We start from the raw sequence: 20,492 nt of genomic DNA, 5'->3' as shown, positions 1-20,492 counted from the left end.
AAAATTTAAAAATTTAGGGGCCTTGGTATATTTTACGCAAAAATAAAACAAACAAAACAAGGTAGAGAATACGGCATGCTAAACGAAGAAACGGTGAGCCAACTACAATCTATATGGAAGAAAAAAAAAATCAATTAGTAACCTAATTTTGTTGTAACAAGATGATACTATTTGTTTATGTTAACAGGTAGACTCCAATTTTTCCATATGTTTGGAGGATCATGCGCTTCCATCCACATATTAACTTTCCCTTACTTCATTGTAAAGAAACAAAAATGTTTCGGACATAGGATATTTTTGGAAGAATGAAGAGTCGGAATAACATAGGTACTGGGTGCCAAGTGATATTCAGCTACAATGTAGGCATGCTTTAATATAATGGCTTCATAATCCTGGAATAGGACAAGGACAAATAGGCATACCTCTTCAGCCTCGATTTTTATTGTCAGTAAGCTGTCTTGATAACATTATGACTGCTAATGAACTTTAAAGGTCTCAACTTGAGCAATGAAGACAGCGTCATTGATTCCATCTCCTTACATGTCATCCTCAGAGACTAGAGTAAACAAGTCCTTGAAATCCATGCTTAGAGAAGGTTCCTTCCATTCTAATGAATCCCACCAATCCTTCTCTCCTTTAATCCCCTTCAGAGTGTGTTTTGACTTGGAATCTATATCGATTTTCTTGAAATTACGGCAGTTGCATACACTGATATATTCGAACAAGGGCAACACACCTTCCCCAATGTTTTCTAATGCAGGAAGGTAGTGGAGAGTTAAGCTTTTGAAAGTGAAATCTGAAATGCGACTCAATTCAGCAGTCGTATCGTGGAATATTATCTTCTCAATTGCTGTGCAATCATCAACTATCAACTCCTCCAAGTTAGAGAAGAATCGAAGCATGGAGCTTTTCAATACGTATTTCAATTTTGGACATGCATGCACATACAAAATCCGTAACATAGCGAAGCTTCCTTCAGGAACAATGCCCTTGCAGATGTACTCCAAATTCCACAAATAGTGAAGATTCAGGTGCTCTAGGCATGGAAATACGACCTCAGTGAATTCCTCATCATCCGCAATGGCTTTAACTGCAGGACATTCACTTACTATGCAGTATTTCAACTTATTCATGTTGCCAATCCCGAATTGTGATATACTGGTTATGTCCAGGTGATGATCTAAATAAAAAGCAGAGCAACAGGCTAGTACTTTGACAATTGCATCAGGTATCGTCTCACTATTAACAAATCTCAAGCATTGGCTTGTTCGATCATAATCAAGCTCCACATATTGTGGGACTCGAGAGACAATACGCTTGATATCATGTCCAACCACAAAATTATACTTGGTTAAGCATTGATCAATCCATGCTGCACTTTTTTGGAGGAACAGTTCAAGAAGCTCTACTTCTGGGAAATAAAAGGACAGAGAAGTTAACCCCGTCAATTCACTTACCTCGGAAATTATGGATTTGACACATTTGTCCCACCGCTCATCTCCCGGGCACACCTTGATCCCCAGTGATTGCAATGCATGAAGCCTAGATATTATCCCATTAGAAATCAAGCCTTGAGGCAATTTAACCTGCTCACTCCGGTTGATAGATCCATAGAAGCATACATCAAAGTATGCCAAAGAGGATAGTTCACTAATCTCATCAGGTAATTTGTTGATCTCAGTGCCTCTAAGATCAAGTACTTGAAGAAGTTTGAGGGATCCAATGTCAGCAGGAAGCATAACAAGGCGTTCACAATTACGAAGAACTAGAGTTTCCAGGCTTACAAGTTTATAAATTGTTTTTGGCAGGCACTTTATTCTGGTATTTGATAAGTTCAGCACTTTCAAACAAGACATGCAGTCGAAAAAGAGCATGGGTATCACTCTGAGCTTGAAGTTTCTTTGGAGAAACAATGTCGAGAGTCCATGGCAACTTGGTCTCTCAGGTAAAGAGGACAACTTATTGTCCATCAAAAATATCATATTAGAATTTTCCCATTCCTCTAGTGAAGGCGGTTGGGTCAGACCTGAGCCAGCTTTCAATATGAATTGATGACCATCAGGAATATACAATCTATTGCTCTCGGGCCTTTCTTGTGGTCCAAGCAGTGAATGACTTTCTCGGTTCGCTGGTTTTGAGTAAGCTCTCAACAGAAATTGACTACCATTTTCCTGTGACAAGATGGCCAGTGCTAGGTCTCTCATCATATCATGCATTTTGATGGAATAATTGGGAGTAATTTCTAACAAAAAGGCATGTGCAAGAGCAGTAACTATTTCATGCCCCCTCTTATATGCATCAGCCATATTTCCACCAATCAGTCCTTCTTCGATGGAATACTTCACAAATTCTGAAATGTTAACCTCTTGTTCTTCAGGAAATAAAGCACAATGAAGGAAACAACTTTGTATGTCATGAACCTTCAATTGGTCAAAACTGAATTTTAACAATTGGATTATGTCATTGCGGTTTCTCGGGTATATAGAAGGCACTGAAAATTGCTCCAGCAATTGCTCCCATGCAAAGACATCTTCTTCCCCCGACAGAGCTCTTCCAGTGACAATAATCAGCAGAGGCAGACCTCCACACCTCTCAACAATACCTCGAGCACAGGAAAGGATACCTGGGGCGTTGACAATGCCACCGACTTGTTCACAAAACAGCTCCAATGCTTCTTCATTAGAGAGCGTTCCAACTTCAATAAAATTAATGAAATGCATGTCATCACAAACCTCCAACTTTCTAGTTGCCAGTATCATCGCACTGCCATTTGCCAAGCTAGGATCAGGTATGCCAACTGCTTCTAAATCTATCTTCTCCCAGACATCATCCAAAAGAAGCAAAAACTTCCTGCCTTCCAAATATTGGAATAATTCTTCTCTATTTTCAGATTCAGCCTTGAAATCTGTTGATAATTGCTTTAAAACTTCTTTCTGCATCTTCCTTATACTCCAGTATTTTGATACAGTCAACCAAATGATCAAATTAAACATGCCTTTTGTCTGGGGATGGTCGATAAAGGCTTTCAACACAGTAGTCTTGCCAATCCCTCCACTGCCATAAATGCCAATTCTTCTGACTGTATCATTGCTCAAAAGTTCCAATATCTTCAACACAGTGCGCTCAACATTTGTCTTGGCATCAGTTTGATTAGGATCCTCACTCTCCACTTCATCAGTAAGTAGGATTTCCTCTTGTACATGAGATTCTACTGAAAATGCATCTACCGAGGATAGATTGCTTTGGTGAGAGGTGAATGCTCTCGCTTCAATCGTAGGTTCAACTGATTGCTGATCATTTATTAGTGATTTGGGAATATGACTTGCTGCTGGTAAACTAGCATCAGATTCTGTTTCATGACTGGATGAAATCTCTTCGATCTCATTAAACATGGTATTGGAAATTCCAGGTGATAGATATGGTTTCATTTCTTTTTCTTCCTCCACGAAAGAAATAAGCTCAATCTCAGATCCAGGAGCTGTTATGATGCCGCTTCGTGAAGATGATACCACCTCATGGTTAGTTATGGGTTCTACACCATCTGTTGGCAATGCAGAGCTTAAAAATTCTTCCAGTGCTCCTCCTTGGTCTCTTTTGGTCACCGGAGTTTCCACAGATACAAATGGCTGATGCTTGTCAGGTTTATTCGATGATGATGCCATTAAGGCTTTCCCCTTTTCAACTTCCTTTGCCATAGCATGAGATCTTCCAGCTTCTATGTACGCCTCATCTGGATCTCCGGTTTTGATCCTCAAGAAAGCATTTGCATTTCTTCTGGGAAGACCAAAACTCTTGACTTCAGTCATCGAACAACTCATTGTTCTAGTTGCTCCTTGCAATGGAGAACTCTCCAAGAGATGGGTGATGTCATCAAGCATATTCATCAAATCAGCACGTGGCTGTTTCCTCGACGACCTCAAGTTATCTGAAGTCTTCCCATGAAACTTCAGTAGTTCATTTGCACTAATTTCAAACTCTCTCACCTCGATCAACCATTCTCGACATTCTCTAGTTCGTCTTGTCCCAACCATTAATTCTTTGATCATTTCTTCCTTCACGGAATCTCGTAGATCAAACAGATATTCAGTCTTCGGTATAAGTGATGGATGAATCCTTTTCTCGCGTTTTACACCCGCAATTTTCTTACACCAGGAAACCATATTTGAAAAACGGCTATCCTGCCTAGAATCCATCCCAACTGCATAAAATGAACCACCAAATTAAAAGCATATAAAGTCATTAGTTCTAGTCTTAGATGGATCATTCGGTTTCACTACAATGTTTCATCTGGTATCTTGGATTCATTACATCAAACCTTGAATAATATTATAAAGTCCTAATTTGAAGTTTATTACTGCATACAAGTTCAAAAACCTTTATTTTCTGGTTTTCATAGATCAGAGAATTTCCAGGGGAAAAAAACAAGATTAAAAAGTTCATCATTATGCTGAACCTCAAATAAGTAATATAATTTCAAATTCTGAGATCTAATATATGTAAAATTGTTTCCGTTAACCTAAAAATTTCAATTATATACCCGACTGATGCACTCAAATTATCTCCCTTGAATTACTGAACATGAAAAGCTTCAAATAAATCAGATTTCCATCCACGAGTTCTTGGCCGGAAAAGGAATCTAAAAACAATACATCAGAATCGAAGTCAAATATAACTGAAATTAAAAGCAACGCATTTAATTTCATTTAAACGATTTAAAAATGAAAAAGAAAGGAAATGATAGATCTAGGAAAAAGCCAGAACTAACCGTAAAATATCAGCCTCAACCCGGAAACAACCGCCGGCCGCAGCAATCAGCAAAGCTGTTCAAAACAAGAGCCAACTGAAGGGCTTAAAGTTTTAACTTTTTATTATTGAGCTGAAATGGATTCACTAGGCGTTGACCATTGAAATTAATGTCATTTGACGGTCCTATCCATAAATAGAAATTTAATTACACCTCATTTCGGTTTTAGCTACCAAGAGAGGCAAGTGCATTTTTGTAATTTCATATATTTATTTTAATTTTCGGTAAATTAGTTCATATAGGAAATTCATCTTCGTTTGTTGTTGATTTTTTTGCTGCTAATTTAACTTTAATTTTGAAGCAATATTAATGGCGGATTCGATTGCGTCTCCCCTGCTCCAATCGCTTCTCAACCGTTTGGATTCCATTTTCCTTTCATTTGACGAAGGCGGCGATGAGATATTGATCCGGTCGCGAACCGTTGTGGCGGCAGTCAAAGACTTAGCTACAGTGGCGGAGCAGCGGTTCGAGATGCCGGAGGAAATCAGGGGGTGGTTGGCTGAAGTCAAACGTTTAGCTTACCGATTGGATTCTCTGTTGGATGACTATGAACAGCAAATGCGCAAGGTAAGGAATCAAAAACTAAAGAGCTGTTGTTTTGGTTTCCTCACAAGAACTGGAGACCAGCGTCCGATAGAGGATGTGATCGAGAAGTTGTCCAGACTCTCTGGCGAAGGCGATTGGCCATTGGAGAGTAATTGGAGACCAGATCTTTATTTTCGATTGAATTCTGGAACTAATTTATTAGGTTTAGAACCTGAAATTGTGGGCAGGGATACAGATAGGGATAAGATAATTGGTTTATTAACGAGCAAGACCAACGAGATATGCCGGGTAGTATCCATTGTAGGCGGCGGGGGAGTGGGAAAAACAACACTAGCTCGTCTTGTTTATAATGACGAGTCAATAGGGCGTAATTTCAGGTTCAAGTATTGGGTTTCTGCAGGCAATAATCGTGGTTTCAATGTCCAAAGGATTGGGGAAGCAATTTGCTCTAAAAAATTTTCGATCTTGGATGACTTTGAGATTGGTGTTAGATTTGAACTGATGGGGAAGAGGTTTCTGATTGTGCTTGATAATCTGTGCATTGAGGAGATGGATCAATGGTTAATGTTAAGGAACTTATTCAGTGTGGGTTCTTATGGATCTGCTGTTATAATCACGACTCGCTCGATCGATGTTGCGGATGGTTTAAGTAACATGCCTTTATATTACTTGCAACCTTTGCATGACGCAGATTGTTTAGATCTGTTCCGGAGGGTGGTATTGTTGCCCTGGAAAGAGAAGGAGGAAATTCAGAATACCGAATTGTTAGAGATTAGCAAGATTCTTGTTGCGAATTGTGGAGGGTTGCCTCTTGCTGTGAGGATACTCGGCGCTTTGTTACCCTATAATGGAGATATGGGAGATTGGTTATCTGCCGCTGCTCTTGCGTTACTGGAGCTGCAAAAGTATAGTTATGGATTCAATATTTTGAAGGTTCTGCACCTCAGTTATGATCTTTTACCATCTAATCTGAAGCAATGCTTCGCGTATTGTTCAATATTCCCAAGAGAATATTGGATCAGTAAGGAGAAATTGTTGCAGTTGTGGAAAGCTGAGGGCTTTTTGCAAACAAGTGGCTCAAATGAAAGCTTCTATGACTTAGCGGAGGACTGCTTTATGAAATTGTTACAACGCTTTTTTTACGAAGACATAGTAAGAGATGATTCTGGGACCATATTTTGCAGAATGCATGATGTTGTGTACGATTTTGCGGTTACTGTTAGTTCGACAACATGCTCAGCTATGGGACCTGAAAGTTCCAAACTTGTTTTAGAAGAACTTCGTCATTTCTCCCTGGTATTTGAGTTTGAGCCTTCAGCACGATTAAGATATTTGAGTAACAAAGAAGACTTGCAGACTTTGGTTTTCTTATCGAGTAAGTTTGATAGTATCCCCGAAACTATATTCTCTAGATTTAGCCATCTGCACGTATTGGACTTCAGCCATAGTGGCATTTCTGAGTTGCCTGTTTCTCTTGGTGCTTTAAAACACCTGAGGTACCTTGATGCATCTCGCACACATATAAGAAAGATACCAGAAACCATCAGTAACCTGAAGTATCTGCAGACATTGGAACTCTCTGAATGTTATAACCTTGAAGGGTTGCCCAAAACTGTCCCCCAGTTGACAAATCTAGTAAATCTCGGTATTTCATCATGCTGCTCCTTGACTTATCTTCCCTCAGGGATTGGAAAGTTAAGGCTTCTTGAGAAGCTGTCGACATTTGTTCTTGGAAAGCAATCTGATAGTGCTAAACTAAATGAGTTGAGTGAGCTGAACCTTAAAGAGAGACTAGAGATTAAGAATCTTGAAAATGTGACAAAGGAGGCAGAAGCACGAAATGCGAAGCTGTATAAGCAAGCAAGCATTCACTCATTGACATTATCTTGGGGTCAAAGTTATGTTGGGAATGCTCAATTGTCTTCCATAATACTCGAAAACCTCCACCCACCCGAGAACCTAAGGGATTTTTGTTTAAAAGGATATAAAGGTTCCAGATTTCCATCATGGATGAACCGGGGTCTTCGAGATCTTTCAGGTATTTCATTAATCAATTGCAGCTGTCAAGTACTTCCGCCACTCGGACAGCTACCTTCCCTTAGGTTTCTCTATTTGAAAGGGATGTCTGAAGTGCGGTCAATAGGCCAAGAATTTTATGGGGATGGAGGATTCCCTTGCCTGGAACAGTTTGAAATATATGATATGCCTGGCTTGGAGGAATGGAAGAGTATGGAAATCTTCACTATTGTTGAAGGTTCCTCAGTTCCCTCGTCACTTGAAGTTGAATCTTTCCCTTTCCTGGACAAACTTGTGGTCAAAGGATGTCATAGGTTGACTGCATTGCCAGTTATCCCAAATCTTAGAAGCTTAGCTCTTTGTGACAGCAATGAGATGCTGCTGCGCTCCATAGTTCATCTACCATCGCTTTCCTCTTTGGTCATTGAAAAATTTAAGCTTGAGTTCTTAAATTGTTACTTTAAAAGCTTCCTCTCTGTCGAGAAATTGACATTGTACAATTGTGATCACTTGGATCATCTATTTGAGGACAACCAAGCATCCTCTTCTCTTAAACATTTGAGCATTCTGTACTGTGATGGATTGATGTCACTGCCTTCGGACCTAAGATCGCTGACTTCCCTTCAGAGATTTGAGGTTATGGAGTGTGGACAACTGAATGACATTTCCGTTTTGGAGTCCCTTAGTTCTCTTCAGGAATTAAGTATTGAGGGTTGCCTAACGTTGCATTCGATGCCATCTGGTCTACATAACCTTACCAATCTCCAAAGGTTGGTAATCAAAGGATGCCCTGCTCTGGAAATGGAGAATGATGAGGACTGGTTCAAGATTGCACATCTACCATACATAGAAATAGAACTCAAAGGGTTGCTTCTCGAAGATTAAAGACCAAAGAAGCCAAACGTACACTATATCTTCTGCAAATCACCTGTAGATCGGTCAACTCAAAGGTAAGCTCATGTTACTCTCAAATACAACTTTATGAAGATGCATAACCTAAAAAATACATCTTTCTATGAAGCCTTTTTGCATCCCAAACTATGATTTCCCGTAGAGGAGAATAAACTCAATAGACAATATACATCTTCTACATTGTTTGAAAGAACAGTTTAACATACCGCTTAGGAACCTTTACTGTATATTATATACTGGCAGTAGAGTTTAAATTTCCCTAGTGTCAGGTTTATATGGTAGCCACATCTATTCAATTATAAGGAAGCAAAGAAGCCTTGAATTATTAAGTTGACATAATTATTTATTTAAGTTGAAAAGTTGCAGTCATGTATTCCTGCTTTTCGGACATTTTAAACTTAACTGCTTGTTTTGTTTTATAGTAATCTTTTGTGAAGTTCATATAAATCATGCAATTCAAGCATTCAGCTTAAAACCTGTGGCAAATAGCCCTCTCCAGCAATTAATGTTTCCAACCATATATTCATACCTGTTTTTCTCCTGCAGTTATGGAGCTGTGGTTACATCTTGAAATTCACATATTCGGTATTCAGTTCGAATCTAAGTGGCTAATGGTGGCAACATTTAGCATTTCCATTGTTGCATTCAGACCTGTTTTCATATGCCATACAGGAGCAGTGTGTTTCGTGAAGCTCTTCCCACATCAATGTATATACCATTTTGCTGCTTTCTCAGGTTCGTATTTTGTTTAAGTACACTTGAGTATTCTTCTCCCAGAAAAAGAAATGAAAAGAGTAACATTTTGCTACTGGTATTTGACTACTAGCTTCCTTCTGTCTTTCAGGGATAGATTTTGTACCTTAAATGGAATTGGAGTGGGAATACAAGCTCAATCTTTAAGGATTCAGAGTATAAATTGTCTTCTTAAGGTGAAAGGATCAAGAAAATTTTGCTTGGTATTATTGTAAATATCGCTGTCGATTCGACTGTGTTTGGAAGTCTGTTGTTTGGGATATCTAGGGATCAACCTTCAACCTGTTGTGATGGTTTCAATGATGCAGGCCACGAGATTCCTCTGCATTCAAATGTTGTCCCCATCTTCTTATGTGACATTAATCCTTTTACTTCTTACCAGATGTATTATTCAACCTAAACATTGCATAAGGTGCAATTATGTACCTCTAAACCATGTTACTCGGATTCAATGTTAGATATGAGTGTGGTTTCAACTTGTGAAAGATCTAATCAATATTGTCTATTTGTTAGTAGCATCACCGGTATCAGATCTATTGTTCAATTAATTTGGATCAAATCTTATAAAATGATCTTTCTAATTATGTTTTCTCTATTCACAGTGTCAGGATTCGAACTCAAATATATATTATCGACACAAGTAGAAGAATTGTTGTCTCTAGTAAAAAAAATTGTATGTTTACTCAACTCCCCTTCCCAGTGCTCTCTTTTCCTATGGAAAAACGGGGAGGAAAACAGAAATAAGCAAAGCTGAAAGTCATGCAAAGCAAATGAATATTACATATCAAAACTGGTAAAGGGTGACTGCAAAAGTATAGCGGTTTAAATAGTTTGATTGGTATTAGTGCAAAACAGTGCAAAACCGTAGTTTTTTCATGCAGCTCTCTTCTCCTCCTGTTTTTCTCTCTTCTTGTTTTTGAGTGCATTCTTGCTCATCTCTCTATTATCATGGCGTACTTGTCAGAATCGGAAAATACCAAAATCAAAGACGGTGTAAAGGTATGATAAAATTATAATAAAAGCAAAACTCACCCTGTAGCACTCCCGCCAACAACTGCAATTACACAATCATTAAGATAGTCCAGATCACCAATAGGAAATTTTAAATATAGGAAACGAATCCTGATAATGTAGTCATATTGAAGATAATTGAGAAGGCAAGTTATTTAGAAAGGACTCGGAGGTTACACAGTTCTGTAAACCGTACTTGGGCGACCTTGAAAGGTCATATCATCTTACCCATATTCGAGTATGGTGGTTTTACTACTTGGGGAGCTTGTCATTTAATTTCCTTGTTAATATGTTGCGTTTATTCAAAACGTTATAGTAAGATATACCCCGTTGTTGTCAGAAAATACTTCTGCCTGAACTGCAGCTGCATTCTTAGCATGTGGAGGACGATAAGCAGCAGGCTTCTTTGCAGGAGGGTTGGCCGGTGCAGGCTTTTTGGAGGTTGACCCTTGTCCTGGAAAATGATTAATTGTGTCAACACATACAGAAATGAAAACTTGATAATCAATCAAAGCTACGCTAATCAGACTCGAGAGTGACTGCCAGAGACGATACTTCAAGAAAAATGAAAAGTCAAAGCAATATAGAAACAAAACATGTTTAAGAGTTTGAAAAAGTAGGACCTTGTGATTTGGTTTCTTCAATCTTCATGGAATCAACTGACTTTATAAGCTCGGCAATTTCGCCTAACTTTTCGGGTGACTCCGGCTTCCAATCAGCCTGCGTGAAGATATAAAAGAACGAAAAGTGAAAAAGAAACCAAATCATGAAAAGAGCACTAAATAATCAAAATACTGACCTGGAACAACTTGTCAAACATCTTCTTAAAGAACAGCGATCCATTGTAGTTAAAAACTTTAATACTTCAAAAACAACAGAATCAGAAATTAGTAAGTGAACCATCTTGTAAATAATGTTTACTCTTGAATCTGGTCAAAGAGTAAATATGATATCGACATCGTCTATTTACGCAGGCAAGAATAGAGATAATTGTTTTCATATAAGATACAGAGAACACCATGGGATTTTTGTACTTTTTTCCCTTAACAATAATATCTCCATAGACATTGAAGTGCCAAGATTAACTAGTCAAAAATTTAAAGAAAATAACTCAATCTCTAGTTCCGCCCGAGACCAACTCCCTGTGGCCACCAAATTCATAGTGATTGAAAGAAGCTTCTCTATTTCAATGGTTTGTGAATAGATCAATGGAATTGGCCATTTAATGTGACAAAACAACCAAAACCAAGAACACCATGTTTGTAGAAGCAAATATGAAGGTGAAACGTTGATTGCAGCACTATAGTATACCCCACTAATTCCTTGTTATAAGAAGATGACAACAATCACATACCAATTGTCAACTTGGAGTCTGGGAGCTGTCGTTGCAGTCATGAAATAGCGTCCATCCGCAGACCACTCACTTGTTACCGAACATTCAGCCCTAGTTGTTCCAGCTGCTTTTTATGTACAAAGTCCCAGAATGCCTGAAGAATAAAACTAAATATTAGCTGCATAACGAACGAGGGTGAACTGACTCGGAGAAACAAATCCATGGGAACCACCCAAATACCAAAATCAACTTCGCCGGGTAGATACCTAGTAAACACCATTAAGATAAAGTTTTGTGATTAAATTTGACAAAGTTCCATTGAGAACACTCAAAATAATAGCTTCCAATGCTATAGGTAATATTCCTTTTTTTTCTTGGGAAAATAAGATAAATACTAATAGTAAGAAATTGAAACTCAAAAACTCCAGATTTTCTTCACTTCTACGAAATGAAATAACCTGGTCCTATCCAATCAAATCATATGGTATTTATTATAAGCTTTTAATTAACTTTGACATGTTCCTCTACTGTCACAGCATGTTAAGAGAATATTCAGAAAACTATTAAACCAGGAAAGGAGGATACCGATACCAGACACTTCTCAGGTTCTTTCTTTTCACGACAAGAAATCTGCAGAAGCCAACGGAACACAAACCTTAGATTCTGGAACAAATGCTGCCACATGGCACCCAGGATCCTTGGATAGCTCCACCGCAGCAACCCCAGGAATTCTTAGCCAATGCAAAATTCCTTTAGAGAAATCTGCAGGATCAAAAAACTGTATTTCATTTGTAGCAAGTCGGCATGCAACAACTTCATCAGAAGTGAGCCGGATTGATGGCCTGTGACACAGATTTACAAGCAAGTTAACATAGACATGCCAGCAAAGAAGATATAGGGAGATAGAAGATGCCAAAATGAAGAGTTTTAGTACCCCAATTAGGCACAATTCTAATAACATCCAGATTGTGTTGCGGAAGACGGCTATCGGATAGAGCAAAAACGCAAATGATAATTTGAGAAAAAAAAATTGAAGATAAAAGAGATACAAAATTTACATGAAAAACCTCTAAATAATATAGGGTAAAAACCACAGTCAACGGTAGAAGAATTTCACTATGGGAAAATATGAATTACAACTTCTTTCGATCTACCAAGGAGAAAACAATGATAATTCTCTCTTGATAAAAAGGAGAAAAACAACTCTCAAGAAACTCTCTAAATTCTCTCTAGTATTAGAAGAAAACTAGAATGCTTTGGGATGGTTTTGAAGCTAAATGAGCTAGGGTATTTATAGTTAAAGCCTAAGGACTAATTTGTAAATACCTTAAAGTTTAGTGATTAAATGAGTGATTTTACCATGTCAAATTTCAACATTTTTCAGCTACTTTTCGGTGCATTAATTCCAAAAGCCACCTAAAATTTACAACTTGTTGTTTTGACTTTTCAACAATCACCCACTTGAAGATTTGATTGGAACAACCATATCTTCACACCATTCTTTCTACCTTGTACCTTCATGTTGCTTACGTCTCTGACAGGCCACAAGAGGATCGACACCAGGTAAATTTATTAGCATTGATCGTCTTCGTCATGAAATCTGCTATGTTGTCTTTGGTATGGATCTTCTGCATATCTACCGTCCCTTCTTCCACCTTTTCACGAATGAAATGGTATTGAACTCGTATGTGTTTTGTCCTTGAATGAAATGCTGGATTCCTTGCTAGATGCAAGGCTCTTTGACTGTCACAAAACAGAGAGACATACTCTTGATTGTGCCCAAGCTCATCTAATAGCATATTCAACCAAATTGCTTCTTTACTGGTGAAGATACTAATTTTTTTTATCCATATTATTATTATTATTATTATTATTATTATTACTATTATTATTATTATTATTATTATTATTATTATTATTATTATTATTATTATCATTTTATTATTATTATTAATATATATTAAATATATATAATAATTAATTACAGGCCAATTACAAATGGACCGGCCCAGTTACAAACAAACCAGAACCGGTCCAGAACAAACCAGAAACCCTAAACATTTAGGGGTTTCAGTTAGGGTTACCTAACCCTAATCTAGCCGGCCGCCTCATCACAACCGTTGGATTTGAGAGATCCAACGGTCCCTAGATTGCTCCAGATGGAAACCCTAGGGTCTGATACCCTAGGGACACGCGGCCGCCGTTGCTATCTCGCCGCCTCCGCCGCTGCCACGTCCCAACCGAAGGCTCCAGAAGCTCCAACGCCAGCCGTCCACGCCATGGCTACGGGGTGAGTCACCACTGGTAGTCCGGTGACTCACCGAGACTCCATCTTCGGACCGGTCCGATGGCCACACCGGTGGTGGCTATAAAAGCCACCACCCCAACCTGAAAAAAAGGGAGGAGACAGAGAACACAGAGAGACGGAGAGAAAAAAAAACAGAGGAAAAAAAAAAGATATACTAAAAAATATACCAACGATCTCAGTCAACATCAACGCAGCAAGAAAAAAAAAGAGAGAAGAGAGGAAAGAAGCTTACTCTGTCATCGGAGAACCCCAACCGTCGCCGGATACAACGAAAACCGAAGGTATTTTTGTAGATCTGCTCCGATTGGGAGCTTTTTAAGGAAAAAGAACACCGGAAACGGTTTTAGACCGTCCCGATCTATATTCTGGTGGATTTTTGTAATTTCCGGCCACCATTAACGGTGGCCGGCAGCGGTGGTCGGAGCCCGGTAGCGGTGGCTGACCGGGACGGCTTCTCTCAGTTTAGAGAGAAGCCAGAGAACTCTTCTCTCTCTGTTTGAGAGAGAGGAAAAAAAAAAGAAATGAGATAGCTGGCCCGAAGGGCCAGCCGTTTGGGCATTAAATAGCCCTTCCCAAACGACGCCGTTTTGGGGAGGGCTATTTGTGTAATTTTATAAATGTTAAACCCTTTCCGTAATCCCTATGTTTTATATGTTTTACATTTTAGTCATTAAATTGAATTTATAATATTTTAATTCAGTCTTCGAATTTTAATTTCTTTTATTTTAGTCCTTTATATTAAAATAATATTTAGGATAAATAACAGATTTAATCCCTTAATTTTAATAGATAATTTTAATCCCTAGTTTATATTTTTAATTTATTTTAATCTTATATTCGAATTTTAATAAGTTTATTTTAATCACTAAATTATTAAATAAGAAAATAGCATGTTTAATCCTCATAATTCTGATTAATTATGAATTGGTTTTTTTATTTTTAATTTTACTATAATTTAGTCCTTTATTTTAAGTATTGTTTATTGCTTTTAAATATATGGCTATAATTGTATTTTTATTTTACTTGTTTATATATTAAATATTTTTATTATGTAGTCATAATATATATATATAATAAATAAATATTTATTTTAAATAAATTATTTTAATATTTATTTTTCAATATCGAAGAAAATGACAGTCTTAATACAACTGGATGTCCTATTCTGGTATTTTAAAATAAAAAAAAATATAAAAAATATATCAATATCAAAGAAAAGAGCTGTCTTAAGGCACCTAGAAGTTCTTTTCTGATATTTTAAATAAATAAATATTTTTTTATAATAATTTTGAAATAATAAAATTATAAATTAAATATATTTTGAATTTTTAAATTTTAATAATAGAGACAATTTATAATTAAAAAGTACCAATTTTGGGCGTTGTAGGGGTGCTAATCCTTCCCTAAACGTAACCGACCACGAATCCCTTTTTTATTAAAAAGAATGAATTTTTGGTTATAAACGCAGATCAGTTCATTTTTTTATTAGTGTTTTCTTTAAAACTCTCTTAAAAAATAATTTTTAGGTATTCGACCTACCTGACCCAAAAGGCCGATGGCGACTCTCAAATTATTTTCAAAAACATTTATTTAAATCAATTTTCCAGCCAAATTTAAAATTTTATGCCCGGACCAAAATCGGTTACGACAGCTTGGCGACTCCGCTGGGGACGGTCAAACTTTTAAAAATCAATTATGAATTGTCTCTATTAATTAAAAATTAAAAATTCATATATTTAATTTTTAATTTTATCTTTCCAAAATTTTTATATTTATTTATTATTTTCATAATATTTATATGTTTCATTTTATTTTATTTGCAAGTATTTTATTTCAGTATTTATTTTTCTGTCAAAACATTTCTCCTCACACACAACACTTGCATTCCATAACATAAAGCTCTATAATTGAGTTGTCCCTTTTAAGTGGGAGTGAAAGCGATGTCTTCGTGAGAATTTATTCTCCGTGTCAGACCTAGCAAGTAACTTCCGGGATTCATATGCTCTCTGTCTTCGTGAGAATTTATTCTCCGTGTCAGGCATAGAGAAATGTATCCCCTCGAATTGAACTCGATCCACTTTAGTCTGTGATGGATTAGGATTGAGGGTTAGCAACCCAAGGGGGCACTAACAAGGACAATTCGGGTACCTTGATTTTTAGATCTGAAACCCTGCATATAAAAAAACTTAGAAACTCTTCCAATCCGAAGTCATGCCGAAATTTTGTCTAAAATAGGTGTACACACAGGAGAAATGAATTCTAAACTTTCTTGTTTATTTATTTTGTTAATGATTAAATTACATGTATATTTAAATTATTTAAATTTAGAAAAGCATGTTTAAATAAAAAATTATTTATGTAAATGCTAAATTTCTTTATTATGTAAACTAATTTATTTTCTTTTTGTGTGTTCTTTATTTTTTTGTTTGCATTGCATCATACAGGATAAAAGACATTGATCCTTGTGTTAATTGTCTCATTGGAAAGCCTTCATCTATGGATAAAAAGTGTTCAAATCAAGTAATTCTAAACTCAGAAATAAGACAGTGGGCTGAGGACTTACAAAAATGAGAAGGAGACAGCCTGCAGGATGATTATGTATCTGACTTGGCCAGTTATGCTCCAGTTTCACTAAAAAGAAATGATATGCAAGATTTGCGAAGCATTTGGGAAAGTTGGGATTCAAACAAAAAATTGCAGTTTTATCAGACTTACGGAGACATCCCATATTTGCTCTATGTAGAAGTTGATGATGAATTACTCAGAGCCCTAATTCAATTCTGGAATCCAGGGTACAATTGCTTCACTCTCAATAAAGAGGATTTGGTCCCTACTATTGAAGAATACACAACTTTGCTACATATAGGGGCTTTGGAGAATCGAATCTATTCAAAGTCAATTAAAACTCAACCCTTTCGAGTTAAATTAGCAAAGATTGCCGGGGTACGAGAAGAATGGGTGGCATCCCGTACAAAACAAAAAGGTGAAAGCGAAGGCATTGCTTGGACCAACATTAAAGAACTTATTCAGAGTCATCCAGATATTAAAGTACGATTCGATTTATTTGCTCTGGGTATGTATGGTATGGTCATCTTCCCAAAAGTATTGGGATATGTTGAAGCTGCAGTGGTAGATTTGTTTGAACAGCTACCGAAAAAGATTAATCCTGCTTCTGCAATCCTATCAGAGACCTTCAGATCGTTAAATGCTTGTAGAAAGTTAGGAGGTGGACGATTCTCAGGGTGTACCCAGTTGTTATATGTTTGGATCCGTAGTCATTTCTGGAGGACAGAAAAGGTTTCATACCGACGCTTTAATACGGATTACTCACCATTAAAAGAATTTCTAGAGCAGGAATGGCCGAAAGAAATTAAGAAAGATATGTGGATTAATGCCTTTCGAAATCTGCAAAGCAATGACATTGTTTGGCGAGCCCCGTGGCAAATCCAAAGAGAATTCTTTTACAAATGTGGAAATTACAACTGGATAATGCTGCTCGGATTATGGGGAGGAATTGGATATGCACCACTTCTGGTTATAAGACAGTATGAAGGTCGTCAATTTGTACCTGTCACTGCTGGATTACAGTCATCTGAATTCACATTCCACAGCAAAAATTATAAAAGAAGTATTATGGAAGCCGTTACAGCTTGGAAAACAACTTTTTGTATCCGAGCTAAAGCAGCAAAAGAAATGCTAACTCCTGATTATGAAGAATGGAGATCTGTCAGAAAAAACGAAAATATTCCTTTACCAGATCAAAATGAGGATATCTCTATGGAAGATCGCATTAAGGTGGTTCCGTCAGAGATTGAAATCTTGAGAGCTGAGTTTGAAGCAGAAAGAAAGGCTGGTCGAAAGAATTAGAGCAAATGAGACAAGATAAGCTATGTTGGGGTTGACATTGAATTTATTCATCACAATGTGCAATGTTGAGAAAAGATAAAGAAAAAGGTGAGGATGAGTACAGAGCCTTACAGAAAAATTACCAGGAGTTATATAAATCCCGGAAAGCATCAGGATCAAGCCAAGCAACAATACAGATGACTAGAGAGTTGAACATCGAGAAAAGACGAGTTGAAGATCTGAAAGGAAAGAATAGCCGTCTACTCAAAAGCCTTGAGAAAGGAAAGCAAAAATGGAAGATTTTGAGGTCGACAGAAGAGAGCGAATTATAAAACACAAGGCTGAGCATCGCGAGATCATGAATGAAATGCAAAGAAAGAGATCGAGCCAAAGATTAGAAGAAATGAAGAATGACATATTTAATAAATTTGAAGGTGAGAAAAATATCATGTTCAAGGGATTTGAATCTGAAATGAACCAGTTGATTGCTGAACTTGAAGTCAGAGGCCAAAAGATGGAAGAATCCAATGTTGAAAAAGAAAAATGGGAGCTGGAAAGAAAAAATTTCAACACCAGACTTGAGGTAGAGCAGGAAGTGGCTAGAAATTGGATGCGAAGATGCAGAAACAAAGATGTGCAGATCCAGAAGCTTAATCAAAGAACGCAAGAAGCACGAACAAAACTTGAAGAAGATCTGGACCAGTCTAGAAATAAAAACTCAGAGTTTAATGCTTACATTTTGCAACTTGAGGAATCGTTGTTTCAAGAAAAGGTTCGTCTAGGGCCTATTGATCTCAAAGAAAGTAATGAGGAAAATGCTTCACTGCGAAGACGCATTAGAGATCTTGAAAAAATTATGCACAATTGTCAAGTCAGAATCACTGAGTTAGAGCAAACTCTTGAAGGAACAAATGAACAATGGCAAAAGTCAACTGAGTTCTATGTTGAAATAAGTGAAGAAAGAAGTAATATGGTGTTCGAGGCCATGGTTCAAATGAGCGAAGTTGCTAGATATGTTGGGGAACTAGCTGTTGAAGCCAAATAATTGAGCATCACGTTGATCCAGTTTCTAAGTGCGGAAAGAAGGTGTCATGGTTAATGAAAGAAATTATAGAGCTTAATAGGAAAGCTACGCCTTATCTGTAGTTCTGAACTATTATAAAGAAACTTTTGTATGCCGATGAAAGTTGTTCTATGACAGTTAACTTTTTGGGATCAATACCTTTTGCATACATACATTTTGCATACATTCATCATTCATTTCATAGTTTTCTCTATGAATAATTTTATTTTTTATTATTAAGATAAAATTCATTAATTAAAATTTGAAAAAAATAATAAAAAGATTTTTCAATCGCAGTTATTCTGGCCAAAAGAGAAATATAACATTACTACGGTACTAGACAAGCTACTAAGAGAATTATGGAGGATAAAATACAGCGTATTGAAGAACATCATAAAGAACAAGAAGAATGAGAATGAAGCTGGAAAAAATTGAAGCCAGTATTGCAAATTCACAAAACAGTATGATGCAGAAAATAGAGGACATGTTTAAAAGACAGGCTATCATTGGAAAAATGCCTGAAAATCCTATATCTTTTGATCAAGAATCTATGTATCCTTTAGGTTTTCCACCAGAACCAATTTATCATTCTGGTACTACACCTATACAAATCAATGCTCGTACATCTGCATTACAAGACGCCAAACCACATGAAGATCAACAAGTGAATCCTGCATCTTCAAGCAAAAATCCGCTTATATCCGATGTGAAAATAGGGGATCTTAATACTGAGCATTTGATCCCAAATTTGAATGAGCTGAATGAGAAACAAAAAGTAAATGAAGAGCTGACCAGACAGATCAAGAGCTTAGAAGAACGAATGAAATCTGTGGAAATAACTGAATCATTCTATGGGTTTGACGCTAGTGAGTTGAGTTTGGTTCCAGACTTAATCCTCCCCATCAAGTTCAAAGCTCCTGAATTTGATAAATATGATGGTACTACATGCCCTTCATCCCACATTACAATGTTTTGTCGCAGAATGGCAGGGTATGTGAAAGATGAGAAATTATTAATTCACTGCTTTCAGGATAGTTTAACAGGACCGGCTTTAAAATGGTATACTCAATTGACCAAAGCCAACATTAGATCCTGGAAAGATTTGGCTAAAGCATTTTTAGAGCAGTATCGCCATGTAACAGAAATGGTCCCTGATAGATGGACTCTCCAAAATTTGGAGAAAAAGAATAATGAAACATTCAGACAGTATGCCCAGAGATGGCGTGACACTGCGGCCCAAGTTCAACCACCTTTGTCAGAAAAAGAGGCCACAGTAATATTTGTTCATACATTGAAGGCTCCTTATTTAAATCATCTAATGGGGAATGCAACCAGAAATTTTGCAGATTTGGTCATTTCTGAAGAACTCATTGAAAATGTCTTGAAAAGTGGCAAGATTGAATCAAATGATGGGTCTAGTTCCAAAAGACCTACGTACCGGAAAAAGGAGAATGAAGTCAACAATGCAAATTCTTACAGCAAGGATTCATCGAAAAGTGTTACAATAACCCAGCCAAGGGTTAAGAAAGAGGAAACAAACACTAATCGAGCAGATTCCAGAGGAGCTCAAAAGGAAAATGAAAGGTTGTCTTTTACACCTTTACCAGTACCATATGCTGAGATCTATGACTCACTGTTAAAAGCAGATGTCATACGGCCTTATCCTTTGGTTCCCATGCAACCACCATTCCCTCCTTGGTATGATACAAAGGCACATTGTGTTTACCATGAAGGAATTACGGGACATTCTATTGAAAACTGTTTAGCATTCAAAAGGGTGGTCCAAAATTTGATCAACACTGGGAAGTTGGAATTCAATACACCATCTGCATCAAATCATCCATTACCAAATCATGGAGACAAAAACGTGAATGCAATTCAGGAAGAGAACAGAAAGAAA

The 20,492-nt window shown here is 37.1% G+C and overlaps 3 protein-coding genes across 3 annotated transcripts; 1 reads left to right on the top strand and 2 right to left on the bottom strand.

Annotated features, from left to right (window-relative positions):
• Positions 1 to 234: 234 nt before the first annotated feature.
• Positions 235 to 4,866, bottom strand: LOC120128263 (disease resistance protein At4g27190-like). The gene is made up of 3 exons (XM_039145977.1): positions 4,766 to 4,866; positions 4,538 to 4,636; positions 235 to 4,198 (listed from the first exon to the last, which is right to left on the bottom strand). Exon 3 carries the CDS (start codon positions 4,191 to 4,193, stop codon positions 537 to 539), a length of 3,657 nt encoding a protein of 1,218 aa, XP_039001908.1. The 5' UTR covers positions 4,194 to 4,198; positions 4,538 to 4,636; positions 4,766 to 4,866; the 3' UTR covers positions 235 to 536.
• Positions 4,867 to 5,045: 179 nt separating this feature from the next.
• Positions 5,046 to 9,007, top strand: LOC120128264 (putative disease resistance protein RGA1). Its single transcript, XM_039145978.1, has 2 exons — positions 5,046 to 8,316; positions 8,825 to 9,007. The coding sequence occupies exon 1, from the start codon at positions 5,114 to 5,116 to the stop codon at positions 8,249 to 8,251; it is 3,138 nt and encodes a 1,045-aa protein (XP_039001909.1). The 5' UTR covers positions 5,046 to 5,113; the 3' UTR covers positions 8,252 to 8,316; positions 8,825 to 9,007.
• Positions 9,008 to 9,908: 901 nt separating this feature from the next.
• Positions 9,909 to 12,198, bottom strand: LOC120128272 (eukaryotic translation initiation factor 2A-like). The gene is made up of 7 exons (XM_039145982.1): positions 12,031 to 12,198; positions 11,397 to 11,529; positions 10,842 to 10,905; positions 10,666 to 10,762; positions 10,390 to 10,496; positions 10,064 to 10,085; positions 9,909 to 9,971 (listed from the first exon to the last, which is right to left on the bottom strand). The coding sequence occupies exons 2-7, from the start codon at positions 11,435 to 11,437 to the stop codon at positions 9,964 to 9,966; spliced, it is 339 nt and encodes a 112-aa protein (XP_039001913.1). The 5' UTR covers positions 11,438 to 11,529; positions 12,031 to 12,198; the 3' UTR covers positions 9,909 to 9,963.
• Positions 12,199 to 20,492: the final 8,294 nt, after the last annotated feature.

The sequence above is a fragment of the Hibiscus syriacus genome, unplaced genomic scaffold (genome assembly GCF_006381635.1).
Source record: "Hibiscus syriacus cultivar Baekdansim isolate YM2019G1 unplaced genomic scaffold, ASM638163v2 tig00110478_pilon, whole genome shotgun sequence".
Lineage (NCBI taxonomy): Eukaryota > Viridiplantae > Streptophyta > Magnoliopsida > Malvales > Malvaceae > Hibiscus > Hibiscus syriacus.
The sequence above is the reverse complement of the archived record's forward strand: the minus strand, read 5'-3'. Positions and strand labels throughout refer to the sequence as shown.

Coding starts and splice junctions, on each gene's coding strand:
- LOC120128263 (XM_039145977.1), bottom strand. CDS start 4,193: ATGGATTCTAGGCAGGATAGCCGTTTTTCAAATATGGTTTCCTGGTGT.
- LOC120128264 (XM_039145978.1), top strand. CDS start 5,114: ATGGCGGATTCGATTGCGTCTCCCCTGCTCCAATCGCTTCTCAACCGT.
- LOC120128272 (XM_039145982.1), bottom strand. CDS start 11,437: ATGACTGCAACGACAGCTCCCAGACTCCAAGTTGACAATTG. Junction 10,906..11,396: donor AGACTCCAAGTTGACAATTG/GTATGTGATTGT, acceptor TTGTTTTTGAAG/TATTAAAGTTTTTAACTACA. Junction 10,086..10,389: donor CAGCTGCAGTTCAGGCAGAA/GTATTTTCTGAC, acceptor GTGTAATTGCAG/TTGTTGGCGGGAGTGCTACA.